The sequence below is a fragment of the Ruditapes philippinarum genome, unplaced genomic scaffold (assembly GCF_026571515.1).
Source record: "Ruditapes philippinarum isolate M1 unplaced genomic scaffold, ASM2657151v2 ctg13_1_1_1_1, whole genome shotgun sequence".
Taxonomy (NCBI): Eukaryota; Metazoa; Mollusca; class Bivalvia; order Venerida; family Veneridae; genus Ruditapes; species Ruditapes philippinarum.
The window spans coordinates 236789-261389 of record NW_026856696.1 but is presented as its reverse complement, the minus strand read 5'-3'; the positions used below and the strand labels follow the sequence as shown (position 1 = coordinate 261389).

At 34.9% G+C, this 24601-nt stretch overlaps 1 protein-coding gene across 1 annotated transcript; it reads left to right on the top strand.

Annotated features, from left to right (window-relative positions):
* The first annotated feature begins 21837 nt into the window (after positions 1–21837).
* LOC132747398 (integrase/recombinase xerD homolog) lies at positions 21838–22860 on the top strand. The gene has a single exon (XM_060736769.1). The coding sequence runs from the start codon at positions 21838–21840 to the stop codon at positions 22858–22860; it is 1023 nt and encodes a 340-aa protein (XP_060592752.1).
* Positions 22861–24601: the final 1741 nt, after the last annotated feature.

Sequence of the window (24601 nt, the reverse complement as noted above, 5' to 3'; positions counted from 1 at the left end):
ATTCAACGAAACTTTATGGGAACCTTCAATATCAAGAGGGGGTGCGCATATCGTCGGTTTGTTCTGGTCCTACACTTTAACTAAGAGTTATGGCCCTTGATTAGTTATGCAGTATGCATATAGAGTAAGAATCGTTTCCGCGCTACTCCTCTGCAACTACTTGCTGGAATTTAACGAAACTTTATGGGAACTTTCAATACTAAGAGGAGATGCGCATATCGCCGCCTTGTTTCGGTCAGACACTTTAACTCAGAGTTATGGCCCTTGATTAGTTATGCAGTTTGCATACATCTCATTGGAATTTACAGATATTACTATTTAACACAGAGTTATGGCTCTGTTATTGCCCTGATTATTTTCAAGTTCAAAGAATATTACTGTTTATGCCATGATAAATATATAAATAAAGCCTTATGTCTTCAGTTGTTGTGTTAGTAATAACCAGTACTCGGCGGGGGAATATAAATTCAGTTAAATGCAATAACTAAACTGTTTATAAAGTCGATCTTTAAATTATTTGACAAAATAAAAACAAACATTTTAATTACCTTGACCATCCTCTTGGTCAATCTCACAGTCAGAAACATTGTCTTCGTCAATTTCTGCAAGAAAAAAGATAAATGTAAGGTTTATATTAATATATGTAAAAACTTTTGTTGAAAATCCATAATAATTTGATTTTTTTTATTTATTTGATGACTTAAAGAGTCTTAAATATGTAATTTATAAATAAAAAAATATTTTTAGCATGCAGGAAAAGTGCATGTACATGTATACAGAAATTACCTTCGTCCCATGAATGGCTATTTCATCCAAACTTATCCCTGCATGATATGTGATCTGTCCTGTCTCAATTATGTCATTAAAAGCTGGATCTGACGGACATGGTTCCCCTAGTGTCTCTTAAAACTATTCAAAAATAAACTGCGTGATACCTAGAACAGTAACATCAGGCAATTGGAATGTCTGTAGAGATGTATGAGCCTTTTGCACCAGATGGTGCCAGCTGTTTCCTTGTAATTATACATCTAGCAAGGCAATATTCATTTTTCTTGGGTTTTCTGACATTGAGTGCTTCACTTGAGGTAGTTGTCTTTGGGTCAAATGATTTATGCATTTTTGTAGGGATACATACAATTTATCTGTCCAAGTAGTCCATGGAACAATATATATTTTAAGTATTAAGACTTGTATAAGTTACATACTGGACATCATAATAATACACGTTTCCATCCAATTCTCAGCATTTTGCAACTTAAGTTTATAAAATTAATGCATTCACCTGTCTAGGAAATGTAAAAATAAACTGACTCTGCATATCACTTAGAAGTTACATATAATGTGTCCCCCCCCCCCCCCCCACAGTTATAACACACGCAGAGAAGACAAATATTCTGACCAAATGTCATAAAAGTTAATATGCATTTATGAATGTGACTTTAAGAAAGAAAGTTAACAAATCTATTAAAACAAATCATTTATATTACTGATCATATTGTTTTACGTTATTAATAGCAAGCTACTAAAATTTAGCTAAACAGTTTTGATAGTACTTAAATTCAATAACACCCTCTCAGTTTTGTACACTTTTGTACACTTTTTTTCTCTCCTCTAACTTTTATAAAATGATAAAATGAAATTAGTACATTTTACAGAAACACCAACAGTTACTAATAGCAAACAAAAATGGTAAAAATCAACTCTCCATCAATAAAAAGATTGGACTTTCTAGATGTACTAACATTATCCTACCAGGTCCTTTCCTTCCTTTTTCACAATAATTAGTCATGCTAAGATGCTGCAATACAATATTATTCATCTGTGTATTCATAAAAATCTTCAGACACTTGTTTTCATATAAACATTAAAGATAAATATGCATTTCAGCTTAAAATATATCTTGCAAACTCTGATGATAATGATGGATAGTCTTCAATGAATATTTTGAGCAAGCATATTAAACAAGGGGGGTCTGAAAGTAAATAGCTATGAAATTAATGAATCAATCAGTAATATACTTTTGAATGAGTTTAATTTTCTTTGATATAAGTTTAAGAGTCAATATCTCAAGAAATGATATCTGTAGACAAGACTATAAAATCTTATTTGAATTCTTCTTTTAGAATTCTAAAAACAGAGGCCAAAATTTGTCTTATCTGGAATGTCACTAGCATACACTGTTAATGTGGTGCTTTAGATGTCTCTTACACTCACTGACACTGGTTACTCCAAATGGTTCAATTACTAAATGCCAGGGGGCATAAAAAATGTAATATAACCTGACATTACCTTTTTGTAGCTGTCTGGTAATAAATTGTTAACTTAGTGATTGTTTTGATCATGTATACTTCTTCAAATAATTTTGTTTTAATTCATAATGCTGTCTCTCTAGTCCATTAGTGGTTGAGACCCTGATATTTCTCAGCGATTGTCTGTGATAGAAGACCCCTCTCGGATTTGATGCAATTTATACAAATAGAAAACATAATGATAATGATGAAATTGAGACATGCTCTTAACTAGTGAACAAGCATTGCCTGAAATGGTTGGATCATCATCTCCTTCAGAATATGCAGGCATGTGAAAATTTTGGTTCCTGACACAGACCTCTTTTATTGAATGTCCAGCAGGTATTGTCCAGGAACTTTAACTGTATTTGACTTAAATTGTAGTGGGTTTTGCGGGGAAATTTGCTTGACCCAAACCGAAAGGGACATTGAGCTTGCCCATTAGGGTAGTTGCTTGATACAGATGGTTGAGTTGTTGCCATCACTCAGAATTAAGTGTGTAACCTATCACAGGGGGTGATGGCATGCTTTCTGGACAGTCTCAATTGGCTGTCATGGAATGGCCAGCCCATGTCTTGACAACGATTAAGGTCCCTAACTATTTCCCAATTCTTCATCAGTTGGGGTGTTTTCGTTGGGATAGTAAGCAAAATAGATGGCCACAAACCTTAAAATAGTTGTAATCCACGTGTCCTATGTTGTGAATTTTTGGTTGCATGAACTAGTCTATAAAATATATCTCTTTTCAGTATCCATTCTGTTGTGTCAGAAAAATGTCGTGATGCTAAGTCAGCTTGCACATTATGAGAACCTGGTAAATGAAAAGCTGTGGCAAAAATATTCCTCTGTATACATCAAAGCCACAACTGTTTTGTTACAGAATACATAGCAATGGAGCACATTCTGCCCATTTTATTAACTTATCTGTCACAAAGTGACATGGTGAGCTTTTGTGATCGCTTTTCATCCGGCGTTTGTCCGCCGGCGTCTGTCCGTAAACTTTTACTTTAAATGACATCTCCTCATAAACCGCTAAGCCAATTTCATCCAAACTTCACAGGAATGTTCCTTTGGTAGTCAACTTTAAAAAATTGTTCTTAGAATTTAATTCAATTGCCATGGCAACCGAAAGAAAACAACTTAAAAATCTTCTTTAAAAAAGACGAAAGAGCTAGAGCTTATATATTTAAAATCATCATCTAGTCAGTTTCTGACAGGTTTGAACAAATAAATGTCCTGGGGTCAAAATTGTCCCCGTCCCGGATGGTCATTGATTTTCCTTGTTTGTATACAGTCAAAACAGATCAAAAATCTTCTTTTAAAAAACCCAAATAGCTAGAGCTAAGATATTAAGCATGAACATCTTCTAGTGGGTGTCTACAAAGGTTGTTCAAATAAAAGCCCTGGGGTTAAAATTGGCCCCGGTCGAGGGGTTCATTGTTTTCCCCCTTATGTATATCGTAAAAACTATAAAATATCTTCTTTTTGTTTAGCATGAAACATCTTCTAATCGGTGTCTACCATTTTTGTTCAAATAAGGGCCATGGGGATAAAATTGGCCCTACCCCAGGGATCATTGATTTTCCTTATATGTATCTAGTAAAAACTTTAAAATCTTCTTTTAAAAGCCCAAATAGCTAGAGCTTAGATATAAAGCATGAAACATCTTCTAGTGGGTGTCTACCAAGTTTGTTCCAATAAAAGCCCTGGGGTCAAATTGGCCCCGCCCAGTGGGTGTCATTGTTTTTCCCTTTCTCTATATGTGTGTCGTAACAACTTACAGCTAGAGCTTAGATATTAATCATGAAACATTTTCAATTGGGTGTCTACCAAGTTTGTTCAAATTAAAGCCCCTGGGTTAAAATAGGCCCCGCCCCGGGGTCATTTATACAGGTGAGCGATTTCAGGGCCATCATGGCCCTCCTGATGTTTTTTTCTTTTTCTTGTTAGGTGCAGTATTAGTTCAGTTCACTTGTACTACTGACCTCCTTAATTCCTCCCTTTTTGATGAGCTCAATTTTGGATGTTTGGTCCATTTCTGCTATATCTATATGTGCTATCAGTATTTAAATCGTACCCGTGGTCAAGTGTATCTAGTGGTCCATATTATAAACAGTTTTTCAACTTGATTTTTTATGAAGTTTGTGTATTCACAAATAACATATAAAAATGGCACTGCCCTTTATGATCTTTTTACTTTATGTACTGTTTACATAATTGATTTTAAAGTTAGTACATTTATTCTTATAGAAGTTATAAACTAACACTTTATACAGTTTCTTAATGCAATGTTTCATATATCTTTCTTTCTAATTGAAAATTGACATTGGTTAAAGTTTTTTCCTGAACACTTCCTGGTTTGAAAATCAGTGAAGACATAAAAAATGCTTGTTGCGCCAACACTCAACTTGTAACTTCAGTTTAAATTTTTCTATTCACATTTTATATCTAAACTCCAGGAGTGTCGATACAAATAATCTCTATGGAAACATTTTACAAAATCTGTTGTTTACTTCTTGTCCATTATTATGCCCCCATTTCGAAGAAAAGGGGGTATATTGCTTTGCACTTGTCGGTCCGTCGGTCTGTCGGTCCGTCGGTCCGTAGACCAAATGGTTTCCGAGTGATAACTAAAGAACCCTTAGGCCTAGGAACTTAAAACTTGGTATGGTGATTGGTCATGACAAGTAGATGACCCCTATTGATTTTGGGGTCAAGGGGTCAAAGGTCAAGGTCACATTGACCTTGTAAGCAAAAACGGTTTCCGATCAATAACTAAAGAACCTTAAGGCCTAGGAACTTCAAACTTGGTATGGTGATTGGTCATGATCAGTAGATGACCCCTATTGATTTTGGGGTCAAGGGGTCAAAGGTCAAGGTCACATTGACCTTGTAAGCAAAAACGGTTTCCGATCAATAAGTAAAGAACCTTAAGGCCTAGGAACTTCAAACTTGGTATGGTGATTGGTCATGATCAGTATATGACCCATATTGATTTTGGGGTCAAGGGGTCAAGGTCACATTGACCTCTTGGGTAAAAACGGTTTCCGAACAATAACAAAAGAACCCTTAGGCCTAGGAACTTCAAACTTGGTATGGTGATTGGTTATGATCAGTAGATGACCCCTATTGATTTTGGGGTCAAGGGGTCAAAGGTCAAGGTCACATTGACCTCTTAGGTAAAAGCAGTTTCCGATCAATAACTAAAGAACCCTTAGGCCTAGGAACTTCAAACTTGGTATGGTGATTGGTCATGACCAGCAGATGACCCCTACTGATTTTGGGGTTAAGGGGTCAAAGGGCAAGGTCACATTGACCTTGTAGGTAAAAATGCTTTCCGATCAATAACTTACGAACCTTTAGGCCTAGGAACTTCAAACTTGGTATGGTGATTGGTCATGACCAGCAGATGACCTATTGTTTTTAGGGTCAAGGGGTCAAAGGTCATATAACATTGACCTTGTAGGTAAAAATGGTTTCCGATCAATTAACTAAAAACGCTTAGGCTTAGGAACTTCAAACTTTGTATGATGATTGATGTTGACCAGCAGATGACCCCTTTTGAGTTTTGGGTCAAGGGGTCAAAGGTCAAGGTCACATCGACCTTGTAAGTAAAAACGGTTTCTGATCAATAACTTAAGAACGCTTAGGCCTAGGAACTTCAAACTTGGTATGGTGATTTTTCATGACCAGCAGATTACCTGTTTCGATTTTGGGATCAAGGGGTCAAAGGTCAAGGTCACATTGACCTTGTAAGTAAAAACGGTTTCTGATCAATAACTAAAGAACGCTTCGGCCTAGGAACTTTAAACTTGGCATAGTCATTGGTCATGATCAGCAGATGACCCCTATTGATTTTGGGGTCAAAGGTCAAGGTCACATTGACCTTGTATGTTAAAACGGTTTCGGATCAATAATAAAAGAACCCTTAGGCCTAGGAACTTAAAACCTGGCATGGTGATTAGTCATGACCAGCAAATGAACCCTATTGATTTTGGGGTCAAGGGGTCAAAGGTCAAGGTCACATTGACCTTGTAAGTAAAAACGGTTTCTGATCAATTAACTAAAAACGCTTAGGCCTAGGAACTTCAAACTTTGTATGATGATTGGTCTTGACCAGCAGATGACCCCTATTGAGTTTTGGGTCAAGGGGTCAAAGGTCAAGGTCATGACCAGTAGATACTTGATAACCCTTATTAATTGTTTGATCACTGGGTCAGAAGTCATGCATAATTACCTTATCACATGAATAATTGGCTGCTGATAGGGGGCATACATGTTTTACAAACATATCTTGTTCATAAAGATTTCGATGAATTATGCTCCTGCTTTCAAAGGGTCGAGGCTATACGACGTCCCTTTCCTGGAGTAAGGCAGAGTTTACTATTTACCATTGCTGCTCTTTTTCAACCTTAAACAAACAAGAAAGTAAAATTACTTTAAGTCTGAGGTCATTAAAACATATCTGGAACCTAAGCACTATCTTTACAGTTCAATTTGTACATCAATTACTCTTCATCTGATCACTACAATTTAAGTCTACTGTTTAGCTAAAGCCTCAGCAAGGGTTTTTAAGATATTGTTACGCTCTTGTGCAATTGTAACCATTTGCCTATTGCTTTCCTCTAGAGCTTCCATCCTTGTTTGCCTGTCCGTTGAGGCTCACTAGTCTTTTCCTCGTGCGGTTTAATACAGGAGTCTCTGATCCGACAGGTGCTCCATTGTGAGAGGGTGATAGTGATTGAGTGAGGGTTCTAACAGGAGTTGAGGTTGATGATAGCCTTAATGAAGGTGATGGAGTTCTCATCCTTCTAGTAGTAGGTGGTAAAGAATTTTTACTGCTGATATGATTCTCTGACAACTCTGTTGTTTCTACAAAAAGATACATGCATAAATTTTCTGGGCTATCATTGTTTGAATTATTCAATGTTCATTCAAATTGACTTTTTATGTCCCCACAAAGTGGGGAGCATATATCGTTGCACTTGTCCAGGGATGAACAACCTTTATGTGTAGAGATGGAATTTAAGGAAGGAATTTTAATAGAATTATGGGCCTTTGTTGATTTTTTCTCTAGATACCATATATATGTTGTCAGTGGGGGCACACGCCTTTGGACACAGTTCTAGTTTTAATGGCCTTTCTTAATATCTGGATGTTTTTGGCATCTGTGAAATTTGTCGTCTTAAAACCTCTTAGTCTGGCTACAGAGTGAATCCCACAGTACCATATATTCATTTACTCAAATAAACGTATCAGCACAGGTTAGCTTCTGAATGGTTGAAAAGTATTTAAAGTGTATGATCGTAATATTTCTACGTCGTCTTTAAGCAGTCTATTTTCGGGCACACATGGTCGTTCAAGTCGACCTAGTTCTAAAGTGTGTTTAACGTTGTCAAAAACGGATTCTTTGTGTTATTCTAAGATCTTCAAGAATGCCTCCAAATCTCTGACCTTTTCCTTGTTCGTTTTTGTTGTGAAATATCCAACAAGATACTTTAACAATGTTCTTAGTAAAATATACAGAGTGTTTTACTCAATGTCTGAGTTAACTGTCTGGTATCATAGTTAAATAATCAACAGCTCTTTCGAAAGAGGAAAATCTATCATGTCTGAACATTTTATCAATAGTTCTGAAATCTGGTTGATGTCCATTAAATGCTATGTACAGTCTTGAAAGAAAATGCGTGTCGGGCATAAAAAAGACTTCGGTTTCTCAATTCTGTGTCGACTTTCTTAAATTTGTTGAACTTGAAAAGTCTTCTTCCTAAAACATACAAGGCATTGATAATGCGGCACAGATTGCCAATGTCGTTCTTTGAATTTCTATGTTAAAGTCTTTGTTTTAAGCAACTATTTCTGTAGAACTAATTCCTAACCTTCGCTGAACAATGACATCGTCCTGTGTGCATATTTTCTTATGTCTATAAAACAAATTTCTCTTATAAATTCCCTTACACCGGACAAGACATTTTTCTCCGCCACATTATCTCTCAGCCATATATTTGGGTTTTTTTATGGTAGCGCTCATTCCATCTTTTTTTAATCTTTCAAAGCCCTTTAAAGGTTCCTTCACTGACAATGACATACTTACAGTCACCTCAGGCATATAAGACGCACCTTTTGCTTTGGTGATTTTTATGAAGACCCTCATATATGACAGGTTCAAAAACATAAACACAAACAAAAATACATAAATATAAACACTTCAGTTTCATTTATTAAGTGAAACAAACAGTGAAATCAATGATATTTAACTCCAGAGTTAGTCACAATTACTTTATGAATATGATATTTCTAAACAAATCAGTTTAAATGCACAGGCGTTACAAATATTGTACAAATGAACAAAGTAAACTGGAGACTTAAATAATATCATTTATTGGCAATATTACAAGTCCGGTATTTTAAAATTTCCTGCTCTTGTCAATTGCTTGTCACCTTTCATCATCCATGAGTTCCATTTATTACGCATATTTACTTTGAATGGTTTGTTATCAGGGAAAGGGTTTCAGTTAAGAACACAATTTAATAAAAACAGAGTAAAGCTTACTGTTTTATAATCTATTTGAATTATTATTATGCTCCCCGAAAAATTTCGGGGAAGCATATAGTCGTTGAGTTCTCCGTCCGTCAGTCAGTCTGTACGAACCTAGATTTCTTGTGTGACTTAGTGAACAATGGGTAACAGTAAACTTTCTTTGATTCTACCTATTCATTCCGTTTTTACTTGTGTGTCTTTTTTAAGCTTTGTGAGACTAAAAAATGGCCAAAAAGATCAAAGGAAAAGTCACATAAGTACCATTTTGTAAGTACGTCCATCAGTCCGTACGTACGTACATCCCGAATTCATGTCCGGTCCATAACTTTATTATTTGAAGTCGGATTTTAAAACTATTTCACAACAATGATCACTATATTGAGACGACGTGTCGCGCGCAACATTTGGATCGCTACCTTGAAGGTCAAGGTCACAGCATGACCTTGCAGCTAAATCATGTCCTGCCCTTAGCTTCGTTGTTTGAAGTCTGATTTTAAAACTATTTAAAGAAATGATCACCATATTGAGAGAATGTGTCACGCGCAACATTTGGGTCACTACCTTGAAGGTCGTTGACTTCAAACCACTTGCCCCTCACCTCTGTGGGTTCGAATCCCGACAGGGACTTTGGATTCTTTCATGTGAGGAAGCTATCCAGCTAGCTTACGGAACGTCGGTGGTTCTACTCAGGTACCCGTTCGTGTCTGAAATAATGCACGGAAGGGCACCTGAGGTCTTCCTCCACCAGGAAAGCTGGAACGTCGCGATATGACCTATACTGTGTCGATGTGACGTAAAACCCAAAACAAACAAAACCTTGAAGGTCAAGATCACAGCATGACCTTGCAGCAAAATCGTGTCCGGCCCATAACTTTCATACTTGAAGTCGGTATTACAACTATTTCACAAAGATGATCACCATGTTTGATCGCCTTGTCACTTGCAACATTTGGCGTGCTACATTGAAGGTCAAGGTCACAGCATGACCTTGCAGCACAATAACTTCTTTATTTGAAGTCTGATATAACTACTATTTCACAGAAATGATCACCATATTGAGACAATGTGTCGTGCCCAACATTTGGGTTGTTTTTACACTTTGAACTTTGTCTGTGACATAACTCTGACACTACAACATTTATACCTTCCTGTGTCCAAAACCTATTCGGGGTAGCATCACTCGGTTCAACCTGCTCTTGTTTTCTTTTATAAAATAACAATAAGTGATTATTAATATCAATGTCCAACAATAATCTCTACAGGACTATAACATTAATGCAAAAAAACAATTTTAACAGTATTATATCCTTAATGAATGACAATCAATGCATGTGAAATGAATTCTGGCCATGGCTGTATAATACATTTGCAATTCACAAGATAATTTTTGGTGCTGCGCTGATCCCAAGGGGCAATATGACAGACCGCCATAATTCTGGATGTTCGGAAATTTACATATAAAGAATATATATATAATTGAATGTACAATCTCTGGAAATCAGAAGTTATTTTGTTCAGCCTGGAGAGCGTTACATTGTTAGAAAGAATTCCGGACAATCGGAAATTTATATTTCATGTTCCGGACAGTCGAATGTTTATATATCATTCCGGACAAACTGAAATTTATGCATCATGCCGGACAATCAGAAATTTATGTGTCATTCCGGACAATCGGAAATTTATATTTCACTTCGAACATTCGGAAAATACATCTTGTTGAATGCTACATCCCATGATGTTTAAAATTATAGAAAACAATTTTGTTTGCTAAACACCCTTGTACATTGTAAATGCATTAAAACTCTCCGCAAGTGCCTGCCAAACAGCTAGGATACGCACCAGCCTGGTGATTTGCATGCAAGCCTCTGCCATAGAATACATTGGATGAAGAAAAACTGTGCAGAAAAATGGCAGACATGGCCCTTATAATAACTGCCAACTCATAATTAGAAATATGATGATGTTTATATGGATAAGAAATTAATTCACAATTGAAAATAGACACAGTCAATTCATTATATTGTCCACAAATATAGAGTAACCAAAGGAAGATAGATGGACTAAATCTTTGAAAAATAAATGATTTTCAACAATTCTTTGGTAATGTATGTATCCAGCACCATTTGATATGCAAAATTTTGCTTTTGCCATGGTACTATTGATACATTAACTTTTTTTATTTGATTTTATTTGATTTTCTTCATTTCCATAATGAGGCCTAGGAAGAATAGTAGACCAAATGATTCTCGTACCTGGTAACAAGTCTTATAATCTGCACAAAAATAAATAATATAATATAAATCTAAAGAATAATTAATGTAGGAAAGACAGATTTGACCCAAATCATTTCCCCCACAATGAATTAACAAAATATCTGGCACAGAATTATACTCAGTAGGTAATAATTGAATATCGTTACAGAGGTGCTGAATTTTTACGCTTGGTCTATAGCGCCAACAACGTTTGCACCAATTGTATCAAATTGTAAATGTTCGCCAAATGTACTGTTACACTTTGCATACTGATGAGCATCTCGTAAAATTAATGAACCAACCAACCAAACTGAATGGCTGGACTGTTCACCTAATATGGAAAAAATGCATAGGAATAATAACATGGACGAACTATAATATGGCCTCACATAGAGCTTAAACGAGATTGAGCTCCATCTGCCCATTTTTTATTTCATCTTCTGAAAAGCCTTGCATAATCCAGTAAGTAGCACCACCAATTTGGAAGAAATGATTTTTGAGCCTAGAACTGTCTATACATGAATATTTTAAGGTTTTTGTTAAAACAGATCTTAATTGATAAGGCGTGAGTAGTGAACCATCTAAATGGCAGAGAAATTGGTAGAACGCACTGCCATAGAATCAAGGCTTATTTCCTTGAGATGGCCAGACATATTATTATCTAATGGAATTTTCACTATGGAACCTCTATGTAATTGATCAGTTTTTGAATGTCTGATGATAAGACACAAGTGCGAATCAGATAAATATACATCCTCTTTACTAATTATGTTAATTTCACTCGCTCTCAAGAGAGCATAAAATGCCACCATAAATGCCACAGCAAAAAATATGGATTCATACTAAGATTATCAGACAAATTTGAGGTTGTGAACCAGAAGATGTAGCAAATTAGTGGTAACTGGCTGTCTATTGTCCCTACATATTTTAAATCCATTCATACCACCAAGTAGTTTGCGGAATAAAAAACTATGAATGTTATCTGTCAAATTATAGAATTTGTTAACGAAAGTGATGGAAGCTATATGACAATTAACAGTTTTGTATGCATAACCGCTTAATGACATATAAGCTATATAATGAGTAATTGAAATAATTGAGGGGCCAACTTTTATTATTAAACTGTAAACATCTGAAATTGTCAAATGTTTGAAGTGCAGAACAGTAAGTTCTATGCATATTGGCAGACAAAGACTGATCTACAAGACGGTCACTTTTGCAGCACAAAAATGCTGGAAGTCCTGTGGAATTGAAAGTGGAACTTTACAAGCATTATGTGGCAATAAGGATAGTAATCATAAATATTGCAGACGTTTGATGCCATCACAAATACCATTTCGTTTTGACTCGATATGATCTGCTTTAATCTGAATGTTTTGCAGCAACAATTTAAGAACCAACTGTCTCATTAATATCTAACACGATGGTTGCGTGAAAATTTATTGTTAAGAATTTTGACAAGACTTTGATTTTGATTATCTGTATGAATAATGATTTTTCCCTTTTAATTTGGAATCCCACAAATAGAATGAAAAAACAATTGGGATTAATTCTAAAAAGGTTATGTCTTTGAAAACTTCATCACTCCAGCACTGGCCATAAAAAACTGACCATTCTCTATCTTAAAATGCTCCACAGGACAAATTTCTATTTCCAGCAGAGTCAGTATATAAATGAAGCTTATTATCTGACACCCAATGCTGAAAACAGATATACCATTATAATGATTTAAAATATTAAGCCACATCATTAAATCCTCTTTGTTTGAGGAAGAAATTCGAATGAAATGATTTAGGCGTTTAGTCTGGGACATTGCTTTGTATAAGCCACTATTTAATGTTCGACCTGAAACTCTTGTATAGAAATTTAAAAGACCAACAACAGACTGGAATTTGTTTAGCCTTTTCTTATCAATAATTTTGTTAATAAAATCTTTTGCCTTCTCTATTTTTTCTGGCGGAATACGGACTTCCAAATTGTCAGACTTATCTGGATTTAATGGAATATTCATGTCATCACATATATGCTTAAAATAAGACATCAACTTAGTACAGTCTTAAGTCCCAGATTTACCCCAAAAAATAAAAACATCTAGATAGTGATCAATGTTAGAAGATTTTGCATAATTTGATACTGCCCACTGGATAAAAGAAGAAGACTTTCAAATATTGTGCAAATAATTTATGCACCTTGAGGCAGCATTTTTTTGTTTTTATATAAGATCCCCAACAGTTGGAAATCCTTTTGCCTTATTGAACACATTAAAGGCAGAAGAAATATCTTGTTCAGTCCCTTTACGCAATAATTGAGTTTTTGCAATAACATTGTCAAACTTGGAGTAATGAACTGAACAGTACTTAGAATCAATAAAATCATTAACTTTATTTGCTGTAGGATGAGACAGGTGAATTATCAATCTCAAACCTCCTGATTTTTTAGGACTTGTCCCAGAGGATTGACTCTTAAATTGGAAAATGGTTTTCCTAAAATTCGACCAAGTTCAACTTCTTCATAACAAATCTGTGGGCCAGAGTACTTGAGTCAAAATCCTTTTTTAAAGCCATTCAAAAGATAGTTTTGTTCAACCTCATAGCCTTTGAACCATAGCTTCAAATGTTTAATGTCAATTGGTGATGTTCCTAACTCCAACAACTGCTTGAGGAGCACTTAATCTTGGGCATTGTGGTTTAACGACTCTAGGCCTGAAATTATTAAACCAATTTAGCAAAGAAGCTGAGGTTCGAATCCCACATGAAATAGCTGACTGGGGACCTCATCAATTTTGGCAAAGATTCTGGTAAGGGCACCCAGACTTTGTTCAAAAGTCTCTGTTATTAAAGAATAAATAAAAAATTATGTTTATATAACTGATTTTGAAGCTGCCTCACATGTGAAGCACCAGTCATTGTAAGCAACCAAAGGTTGTCATTATATCAGCATGCATAGCTTTTTTCTGCCGAAAAGCTTTATCACCAGGGTGTGGTTGATGAACGCCATCCTGCATCAAATACCCCTTAAAAGTCTTCTTGGATGCACAATTCTCAGGCTGTTGCATCTAAACGGATGTGTAAAAATAATGCTAACATCATAAAGCTTGTTTAACATAATAAAAGCCCTGAGGGTCACTTAGTTTATATAGTCTGACAAAGTAAAACACATTTATTAAATTGAGTTTTCTTGTGTAAAATTACAATGCCAAGCCTAAGCTGAGATATTTGTCATGAAACATTTTGTAGCCGACATCTAGAAATATTTTAAAGATTATGATGCTTGGGTAGAAATGACAAACTCAATATGACCTCATTACTGAAATTGTGACCTTTTCTAGCAATGTATCTCAGGTGAGCGATTCAGGGCCACCATGGCCCTCTTGTTTTACTATTTGTTTGACTTTAATTTTATGTTGATCTGCTGGCATGCATTTTATTTTACCATATCTTTAGCTCGGTACAATTTTCTTGTTATTTGAATACATTGAATATTGTTAAACTAAAGAAAAACTGTGTTTTGTTATATATGTGTGTGAAACTGTGTGTAACTTTGTTTATTTAACTTGTATATTATTCAGGTTTGGGAATCAGAACTGTGCCATATCCTTAATTTTTTAAACATTATATAAAGCCACCAGTCTTAGAAATCACTTAAAGCTTGTCAATTTTTTTTCTATTGAAAATAACTGAAAATAAGAAATATGAACACACTCCTAAGAACAATTTTATTACTTCAATACTTTTACCTTTCATGATGAGAGCTTTTTATAAGTGAAGAGTATAATTCCTAGACCTGATATTATGATCAAATTGTTTTGCTACTTTTCTTGCTTTGTGTTCATTTCTGAATGTATTTTAGAAATGGTCTGTATGTATATGTTTTATGTTCATTAAATGTATGTTTGATATAATAAATTTTTGAAACAATTATTTTGGCTATTCTTTTTTTTTAGCCCACTAATCAGAATAAAATCCGAGTTGATTTTACCAAACATAGACAAAACTTTTATCACCAGTAGATTTGATTTCATATTCACCTCTAAGAGTCAAAGAATATTTTGCCTGGTCTTCATTTCACCAGTTGTATGATTATCTTTGTATTTCGACAATCAGTGGATTATCTTCGTACTTGGACAAAACAACCTTTTGGATAAGATCTTCTGAAAGATAGAACTGCCTTTACTTTGAGCTTTAAATGACCTTGACCAGCAAAGTCAAATAATTGAATTTTGGTTGTCATAATTTTTTATGTACGGATTTGATTTATACATGGACAAAACAACAATTGTGACTAAACAGACATGTTGAATAATTAAGATATGACATTGAGATTTAAATGACATTGACCGTTGAGGTCAAATTGTTGAATTTTGGTCAAGTTGTCATAATTTTGTTATGAATGCACAGATCTGATAGGTCAGGTCCTTCATGTATATCAGACTCAAATTGACCTTGATATATGTATAACCGTGACCTTGAAGGCGTCAGATTATTGAATTTTCACTGATTCTTGTTCCCCCTTTCAGAGAAGAGGGGGTATATTGTTTAGCTAATGTCGTCAGTCTATCCATGCTTTCCGCTGATTATCTTAAAAACTATTTATCACAAAGTTCATATTTCACATACTGATTGGTCATAACTAGTAGATAACCCATATATATTTTGGGGGTCAAAGGTCAAGATTTTGGGGTCCTTAAATGTCAGAATGGTTTCCACTGATTATCCTGAAAACTATTCATCACAAAGTCTTCATATTACACATAATTATTTGTCATAATTAGTAAATGATCCCTATTGATTTTGGGGTCACTAGGTCCAGGTCACAGGGGCCATACATATCAGAATGGTTTCCACTGATTATCTCGAAAATAGTAATTGGTCATAACTAGTAGATGACCCATATTTATTTTGGGGCGCTAGGTCAAGGTCACAGGGTGCCCAAATGTCCTTAAATGGTTACTGCTTACTATCTTGGGAACTGTCACAAAGTTTTCATATTTCAAATACTAATTGGTCATAACTAGTAGATGACCCCTATTGCTTATGGGGTCACTAGGTCAAACTTCAAGGTCACAGGGGCATTGAATGTAAGTATGGTGTTCGTTCATCATTTTGAAAGCTATTTATTACAAATTCTTATATTTCACAATGATTAGTCATAATTAGTAAATGACTCCTATTTAATTTGGGATCACTAGTTCAAAGATCAAGGTCACTTGGGTCTTAATTGTCAGAATGCTTCCAGCCTATTATCTTTAAAACTATTTATCACAATGTCTTCATATTTCACATACTGATTGGTCACAACAAGTAGATGACCCCTATTGATTTTTGGGCCACTAAGGTCAAGGATACAGGGGTCTTAAATGTCAGAATAATTACCACTCATTATCTTGAAAACTATATATCACATAGTCTTTACTTTTCCCATATTGATTAGTCATAAGTAGTGGATGACCCCTATTGATTTTGTGGTCACTAGTTCAAAGGTCAAAGTCACGGGCTTTTATTATCAGAATAATTACCGCTCATTATCTTAAAATATATATCACATTGTCTTTATATTTCACATACTGATTAGTCATAAGAAGTAGATGACCCCTATTGATTTTGTGGTCACTAGTTCAAGATCACAGAGGCCTTTACTGTCAGAATGGTTTCAAATTTCTTATACTGATTGGTCATAACTAGTAGATGACTTTATTGTTGTTTTGGTCACTACGTCAAAGGTCAAGGTCACAGGGTACTCAAATGTCCTGAATGTCTGCTCATTTATATTGACAACCTATCACAAAGCCTTCATATTTCACATATTGATTAGTCATATGTAGTAGATGACCCCTAATATTGCTAAAATTGTTTCTCACAGTACATAAACGATTTGAACCCCAATCTTGTGAGAAGATGTCATTTTCTGCCGCTTCACTTGTTTACTATATAAGTATTTATATTGATACTGATGGTTAGTAAATCTATATTTATATTGTAAGAGAGAAACTTTATAAAACGTCTTAGTTATGCAAAATATTAACGTTAGCATGAAGGCTATAAAATAATCGAAACTCACGAACTGCTTTTAGGACTCGAACAAAAATCCGTCTTATATCAAAGTTGATTTAAGTTAAACATTGAATTGTGATATCGAACTACTAAAGTGATAAATGACAAACGATGATTTAGTCATCTGCATAACATATTACTGTAATAAATAGTTTTACAAAGGCTGTCATTTCCGTAAACTAAACGTTACTTGATGGTGCTTGTGAACCCAATTTGTGAGTTTACGCAAAATGCCTGTTAAACATGTTCACACATCGACAGAAGACACATTTTTTGGTTCAGATGACGAAGAACTTATTAACGATGCATTTGCAAGTATGTCTTTGATGGTTTGATGGAAAAAAAACATCTTCAACCCAAACAGATCCATGTTATGTATATGCAGTCTCATTTGAAGAAAATGATTTAGATTTAATAGAAAACAATCAGCATTTTCCAAATGTTTTAAACTACTTGAAGTAAGAAAATCAAATGAAAATGTACATAAAATGTACTACATTACTCGCCCATAGGTAGATTCCTTTATCAAATATTGCCTTTTTATTATTTGCTGTAGAATGGTTTTCGCTGGACAGTACACTAAAATGAAATATTCAGAAGAAGTGAAGACATTTTGGCGGATCGGATTTAAATTATTTAAAGGAATTTCCTAAGATTTATGTCAGACTTGAAAACTCAAGGTCAGGAAGTAAGGGAGATGTCCGATTAGAAGATTCTGTAATTAATTTTTTAAACGTGTAAGAGTGAAAACTACCTTTTAGAAATTTAATATAATAAACAATATGCGGGAAACTCCTTAAAATTATTTATTTAGAGTGATCCTAGTCGTGCATGTCAGAAATAGAAAGTCAAGGCATTTTCTGAGAATATAAAACCGTGTTTTAAAAAGCGTAGGTAAACCTTTTGAGATAAGTTATCTGCAAAAAATCCTGTGATGATCTTTCTTATATAACGGTGACTCAAAACTAACAATAATGCCTTAGAACTAGATAGTAAAAACGTTTATAGTATTTATGTAATAGCTTAGCTTTATATCTTTCCAAAGAAAAATGAATGGTAAATGAAGATGAGATTTGTTAATTCCTAAAGAAATAATTTTCTTTCTGATTCGTATAACCAGCCACTTCATGCTGGTATTTCCATAGACTGAAAAGCATGACGAAGCTCCATTTATATGCAGTATTAGTACGATTACTTATATGGAACTTAAAGATGTGTCATGCTCTTGTGACTCAAAATCTTCAAATTCTGCACGATAAAATTTGGAACATAGGACAAAAACAATAAAAACTAAAAGGGTTTTTGTCACAAAAACATATGTCTCCAAAAACTGTGTATGGTCACTTTCATTGAAATCCCACCAGTAGTTTGACCTGTGAAGGCCGGACAAGATTTTCTAGAAAAAATGATGAGTATACCCTTGACACCGTGACGCTAGAAACTGATACCTGTAATTTTAAGTTCTGCGCGTTACGTAGTATAGCCGCAGAACGTATGTCTCAACGTTATGTCGCACATAAACTAGTGCGCGGATCACTGATGCGTATATCACGTGATCAGTGATTGGTCATGTGGTTTTAGGCGGTAAAATGCTCGTGGAAATCAGTTCTACGCTCGGTTTCGATTGTGAAGGACAATTTTGAGCAGCCATGAATAGAGCGGAGATATCGGGGTTTATTGAGGAGAAAGTTAAAGAGGTTGTAAAAGCAAACAACGAGGAGCTTCTGGGAAGCATAAGTAACATGCTTTCGAAGATAAGTGACAAACCTTCTTCTGCTATTTCAATTTTGAACGTGCCAAAATTTAAACGTAAAAGTAATAAAGAACAATTTAAACTTAATGCAAAGGTTATTGACAAATTAGCAGTCGCTCAAGCAGCCGTAGAAACACAGGATTTATCGTCTGCTAAAGATTCTATTATTCAAGCATGGGAGTTATTGAAAAGGCGGCAAAAACTGGTGTTGCTTGCTGACACTTCAGATTTGGGCTGGAAAATGGTGAACGAATACGAAACCAACCCTATCGCTAGTGACAGCGATGATGAGAGGCGGATTTTCAAGGCTGAGGCACGTGCTAGCAGGAAGGCTAAGGCAGACAAAACAAAAAAGGCGAGAAAAAGCAGCTGGCCGTATAGACGTCCGGAGACTCCAGGATCGTCATCACAGACTCAACAGGGCACAAGACAAAGGCCAGGATTGTGTTTCTTGTGTGGCAAAGCCGGTCACTGGAAAAACGAATGTGTGCAGAACAGTTCTTATCAGAACAATAAGTTAAGTACTTGTAATTTTGATATTTTAGAGACTTCACAGTTAGTCTTAGGCACAGATGAGCATGTAGATATGGCATGTTTGGGAAGGATAGAAGTAAGTAAAAATGAATCATGTACGGGTGCTCAAGTAAATAATGTAGAAAACGTATCGGGGTCAAAAGGTAAAGATAATCCTATTTCCCCAGTTGGCAGGTTAAAGCAGAATTTTGGTAAGTGGGAAAATGTGTCTAAAAATGTATTTATTTTAGACGTTGTTAAAAATGGCTACAAATTACCGTTTAGTTATATGCCGCAAAAAGTGTATCTGAAAAACAACAAATCGGCAAGGGAAAACGAATGTTTCGTTAAATCTGAGATAAAGTCTCTTTTAGAAAAAAGTGTGATCTCTGAGGTAACAGAGAGGCCCTATGTTATAAACCCATTAACAGTAGCTTACAATAAAGTGGGTAAACCTAGGTTAGTGTTAGATTGCAGGCATATTAATCCTTGCTTACATAAATTTAAGATAAAATTTGAGGATATAAACACTGCAGAAAATATGTTTGACCTCAATACATTTGTTTACTCTTTCGATTTAAAGAGTGCTTACCATCACATAGATATTTTTCCGGAACATACTAAATATTTAGGTTTTTGTTATATTGAAAATGGGATTGAAAAATATTATGTATATAACTCATTGCCATTCGGAATATCCACCGCTGGGCATATATTTACAAAAACACTTCGGGTTATCATTAAATATTGGAGATCTTTGGGTCATAAAGTTATCATGTTTTTAGATGATGGAGTAGGTGGTCACACTGAATACGAAAAGGCAAAAATATCTAGTAATTTTGTGCGAAGTTCTTTGCTCGAATTCGGGTTTTTGCTTGCTGATAACAAGTGTTGTTGGTCTCCATCAAGATTAGTGTCTTGGTTGGGTCATACAATTGATTATAACACAAATTGTATGTTTATTGCAGAAGAAAGAATTGCTCGTTTAGAATCGTCATTAAAATCAGTCATTTTTCAATTATCAAGAGATAATTTAGATTTGTTACACGTTAAGTGTTTAGCTGCCGTTGTAGGGCAAATAATTTCTCTTCAAAGCGTTGTAGGAAAGATAGTCTGTCGGAGAACCAGGTATCTATACAAGTGTATTATAGCACGTGCAAGTTGGAATGCTTCTGTTAAGGTAAGCGAGAAAGCTTTAAATGAGCTGCATTTTTGGCTAGATAATGCACGTATTTTGAATACAAAGGGTAAGCACATAAAGAAATGTTTTACATCTAGTTTGAGTATGACAACCGATGCAAGCTCCGTCGGATACGGAGGTTATATATCAAAAGAAAATCGGTCAGTTCTTGAAAATGAGAATGCAAAGGGTTCATATATTCTTACTAATCATGAACGTGTCGCACCTTTTTGTAATAGATATCTGGAAGAAAATCCAGGCTATAGTTTTGAACGCATTTTAAGGTTCCCACCGGATGTGGATGTGGTTGAAATGGTAGCTCCCGGATGTGAGCAAGATTATCAGGGTTGTTTACAGAAAAGTACTCCCGGAAGTGAGTCTAGTGCACTGTTGCTCCCGGAAGCGAGCACCGTATTCTATACGGGTGGTTATTGTAGATTGAATGGTTCGAATGTACACGGTTCTTGGACCGAAATTGAAAAGCAAAAAAGTTCAACTTGGCGTGAACTTGAGGCTATTCATAGAGTGTTGAGAAGCAATTTACAAATTTTGCACAAAAATAATGTAGTATTTTACACAGACAATATGAATGTCAAATTTATTTTGAATAAGGGCAGCTTCATTGATGATTTACATGAAATTTGTTTAAAAATACACAATGTTTGCGATTCGAATGGCATATTTTTTACAGTTGTATGGATACCAAGAAGTGGCAATGCAGAAGCTGACTATCTTAGCAGATGTTTTGATAGTGATGACTGGTCTGTAAATAAAGATGTATTTAGATATTTAAATGTAAAATGGGGTCCATTTACTATTGATAGGTTTTCTACACATTACAATAACAATTGTAAAAGGTTTAATTCTAGATGGTGGGTACCAGGTACGGAAGCAGTTAATTGTTTAACACAAAATTGGTCTAACGACAACAATTGGTTAGTTCCACCGCCTAGTATGGTTATCCAGTGTATAGATAAGTTAGAAAAGGAAAAATGTAAAGGTACTTTAGTAATTCCTGAGTGGAAATCTTCAGCATTTTGGCCATTATTAAAAGACGATAATGGTAGTTTTAAAACGTTTGTGAAAGATTATTATGTTTTACCGGTGATAGGTGCGGTAACGAAGGGAAAAGGAAACAACGGAGTTTTTAATAAGGAACCTTTCAGTTTCAGGATGATGGCATTGAGATGTGACTCGTCATAAGCGACAGTTTAGTTTGTTAATATGTTCTTAGTTTTTAAGAATTATTAATTCAGAATTATGCTTTCAGGTTCTGGCTTGAGACAAACACTCAAAAGGAAGTTTCATGATGCCGGTGTAAATATAAACGACGAAAAACGTGTTATAGACAGAATGGCTGTACATATATTAGATTCTAGGGCGGATAGCACAGTGGACAAATATACATATCAAGTAAAAGCGTTTAGAGATTTCTGTACACAGAAGGGATTTTTGTGCAATCCCGCACATTCCATTCACGTAGCCATGTATCTATCCAATTTAATCGATATTGGTAAATCAGACAGTGTAATTACAGCAGCATTTTACGGCATTAAATGGTATCATAATATAAATGACTTCGCAGATCCGACAGAGAACGTTATAGTAAAATCTATGTTAGAGTGTGCAAAGCGTACCAACTCTAGACCCAGGACAAAGAAGGACATTATAAGTTCTGATCACTTAAAGGAACTGTGTAACATGTTTTCAGATTCATCAGATGTTATTGTGCTCCGGGATTTAACTATGATTTTGTTAAGTTATGCAGGTTTTTTGCGTTTTGATGAGGTCAGCAATTTACGCCGTAATGATATAAGTATTAAGAGTGAATATTTGTCTTTGTCAATTAAGAAAAGTAAAACTGATATATACAGGGGTGGCAAAGAAGTTCTTATTTCTAGAGGTCAAACTTCAGCCTGTCCGGTAACTATGTTACAAAGGTATTTAGACTGCATCAATGAGAAGTTTAATTCTGATTCTTACATTTTTAGGCCTGCCTGTAGGTCACGTCAAAAATGTTTTTTGATTCATAAAAATAAAAAGTTGAGCTACACTCGTGCAAAAGAGTGTATTGTTTCTAAGTTAAAGCTTGTTGCACCCGATTTGCATTTAGGAACGCATTCACTGAGAGCAAGCGGTGCTACCACCGCTGCTAATGCAGAAGGTATTTCAGATAGGTGTTTAAAGCGACATGGTCGTTGGAAATCTGATTTGGCCAAAGACGGTTATATAGATGATTCTTTAGAGAAAAAACTTTTTGTTACTAAACAGTTAAAATTGTAATTGTATGCTGTATTGTTGAGAATAATTCGAATTTGAATATCCTCCTCTAACATTTGTATAGGTTCTATCGTAAGCCTTGCCCATTGCAAAACTGTGTTTGTGTTTTGTGCTAAATAAGGTTAAGACTTTTAAGTTCTGCGCGTTACGTAGTATAGCCGCAGAACGTATGTCTCAACGTTATGTCGCACATAAACTAGTGCGCGGATCACTGATGCGTATATCACGTGATCAGTGATTGGTCATGTGGTTTTAGGCGGTAAAATGCTCGTGGAAATCAGTTCTACGCTCGGTTTCGATTGTGAAGGACAATTTTATTCAAATTCGAATATTGTATTTCAGCCAGTTGTTGCATATGGCTTTGTAGTAAATATTTGTGATAAATCGGAAACATAAGACATTAAACAGATTTTATATAAAAATATATGTAACAGTCATACAATCATTTATGTTGATAAAATATTTGTAACAAGCTATATAGGTATACTGTAACTAACCCTGGTATGATAGGAACAGTTTTCCAGAGTCTTTTAACATTCCTTATAATGGGCTGATTGTTTAATCTCTGGTTTTTAACCTGACTTATCATATCTTGGTTCATATAGTTTGTAAGGATATTCACAAAATGATAATATACAAGTGAAATTGTTTATCTTTTTATATGTATACGGTTTGTCATATCATAATGTATATTTGTATGTATGAAAACGAAGTTTTACAATAACATGTACTTGTACACACTGCTCAAATAATAAACTATCGTAAGCCTTGCCCATTGCAAAACTGTGTTTGTGTTTTGTGCTAAATAAGGTTAAGACTTCTACCTATCTCAATGTTATCATACCATTCATTTCGATTGGTCAGTTTGTAACAAAACAATCAAACATTGGTCAATCTCTTTAACTCATGTGACTTATTCAATCGTAACGTGCAGACATAACTTTACCACTGTACTACGTAACGCGGTAAAGTTAAAATTATAAAGTGTCTGCTTAAGCTTAAAATATGTGTAACAGAGAACAACGTGTAAGTTTTTAGACATTTTTGTTTTGCGGTTTACGCCATGATGCTGCTAAATATCGGCGACCGCTGATTCTATTTTTACTGTACATGATATCCTACCAACATTTATTCACATGTTTGTGCAAATGATGAACGTACTACATTTCATAAAGATTTACAACCTTATTGAATAATAAAAAAACAATAATTAAAGTTATCATAAGAACTCTAGGACATCTTCAGAGTTATCACAAAAGGTAAAATTTGTTAGCAGGGGCTTTATGTTTGCAATTTTGCATTATAATTAGGTAGTTATGTATGGCAAGAATGAAGACCAAAAACAAGCAGGTCTATACTTATGAATTGGCAATTAATTTGGAAATTTCTTTAGGGATTCTGTAATATCTATTTTACTCGAACTACTTCATAAGAACTTTATTACTCGTGTAACAGTTCCTGCCCCGTGCTAATATAGAGTCAAAATACCAGTGTATTATGCAGAATGATCCTTACATAGAGTCAATTTAACAATGTATGAGATGTAAATGTGTCCTTATACGATGTCAATCTTTCATTAAACGAGGTGTATTTGTAAATATACTATTTCGAACTATCATATAGTGTCAAAATATCGATATAAGTTAAAATGTTGTACATGTTGTCAATCTATCAGCATACGATGTGCATTAACGAATACTTGTGTGGAACCATTCTTATTTACAGTTTAAATGCCCCAAACGTG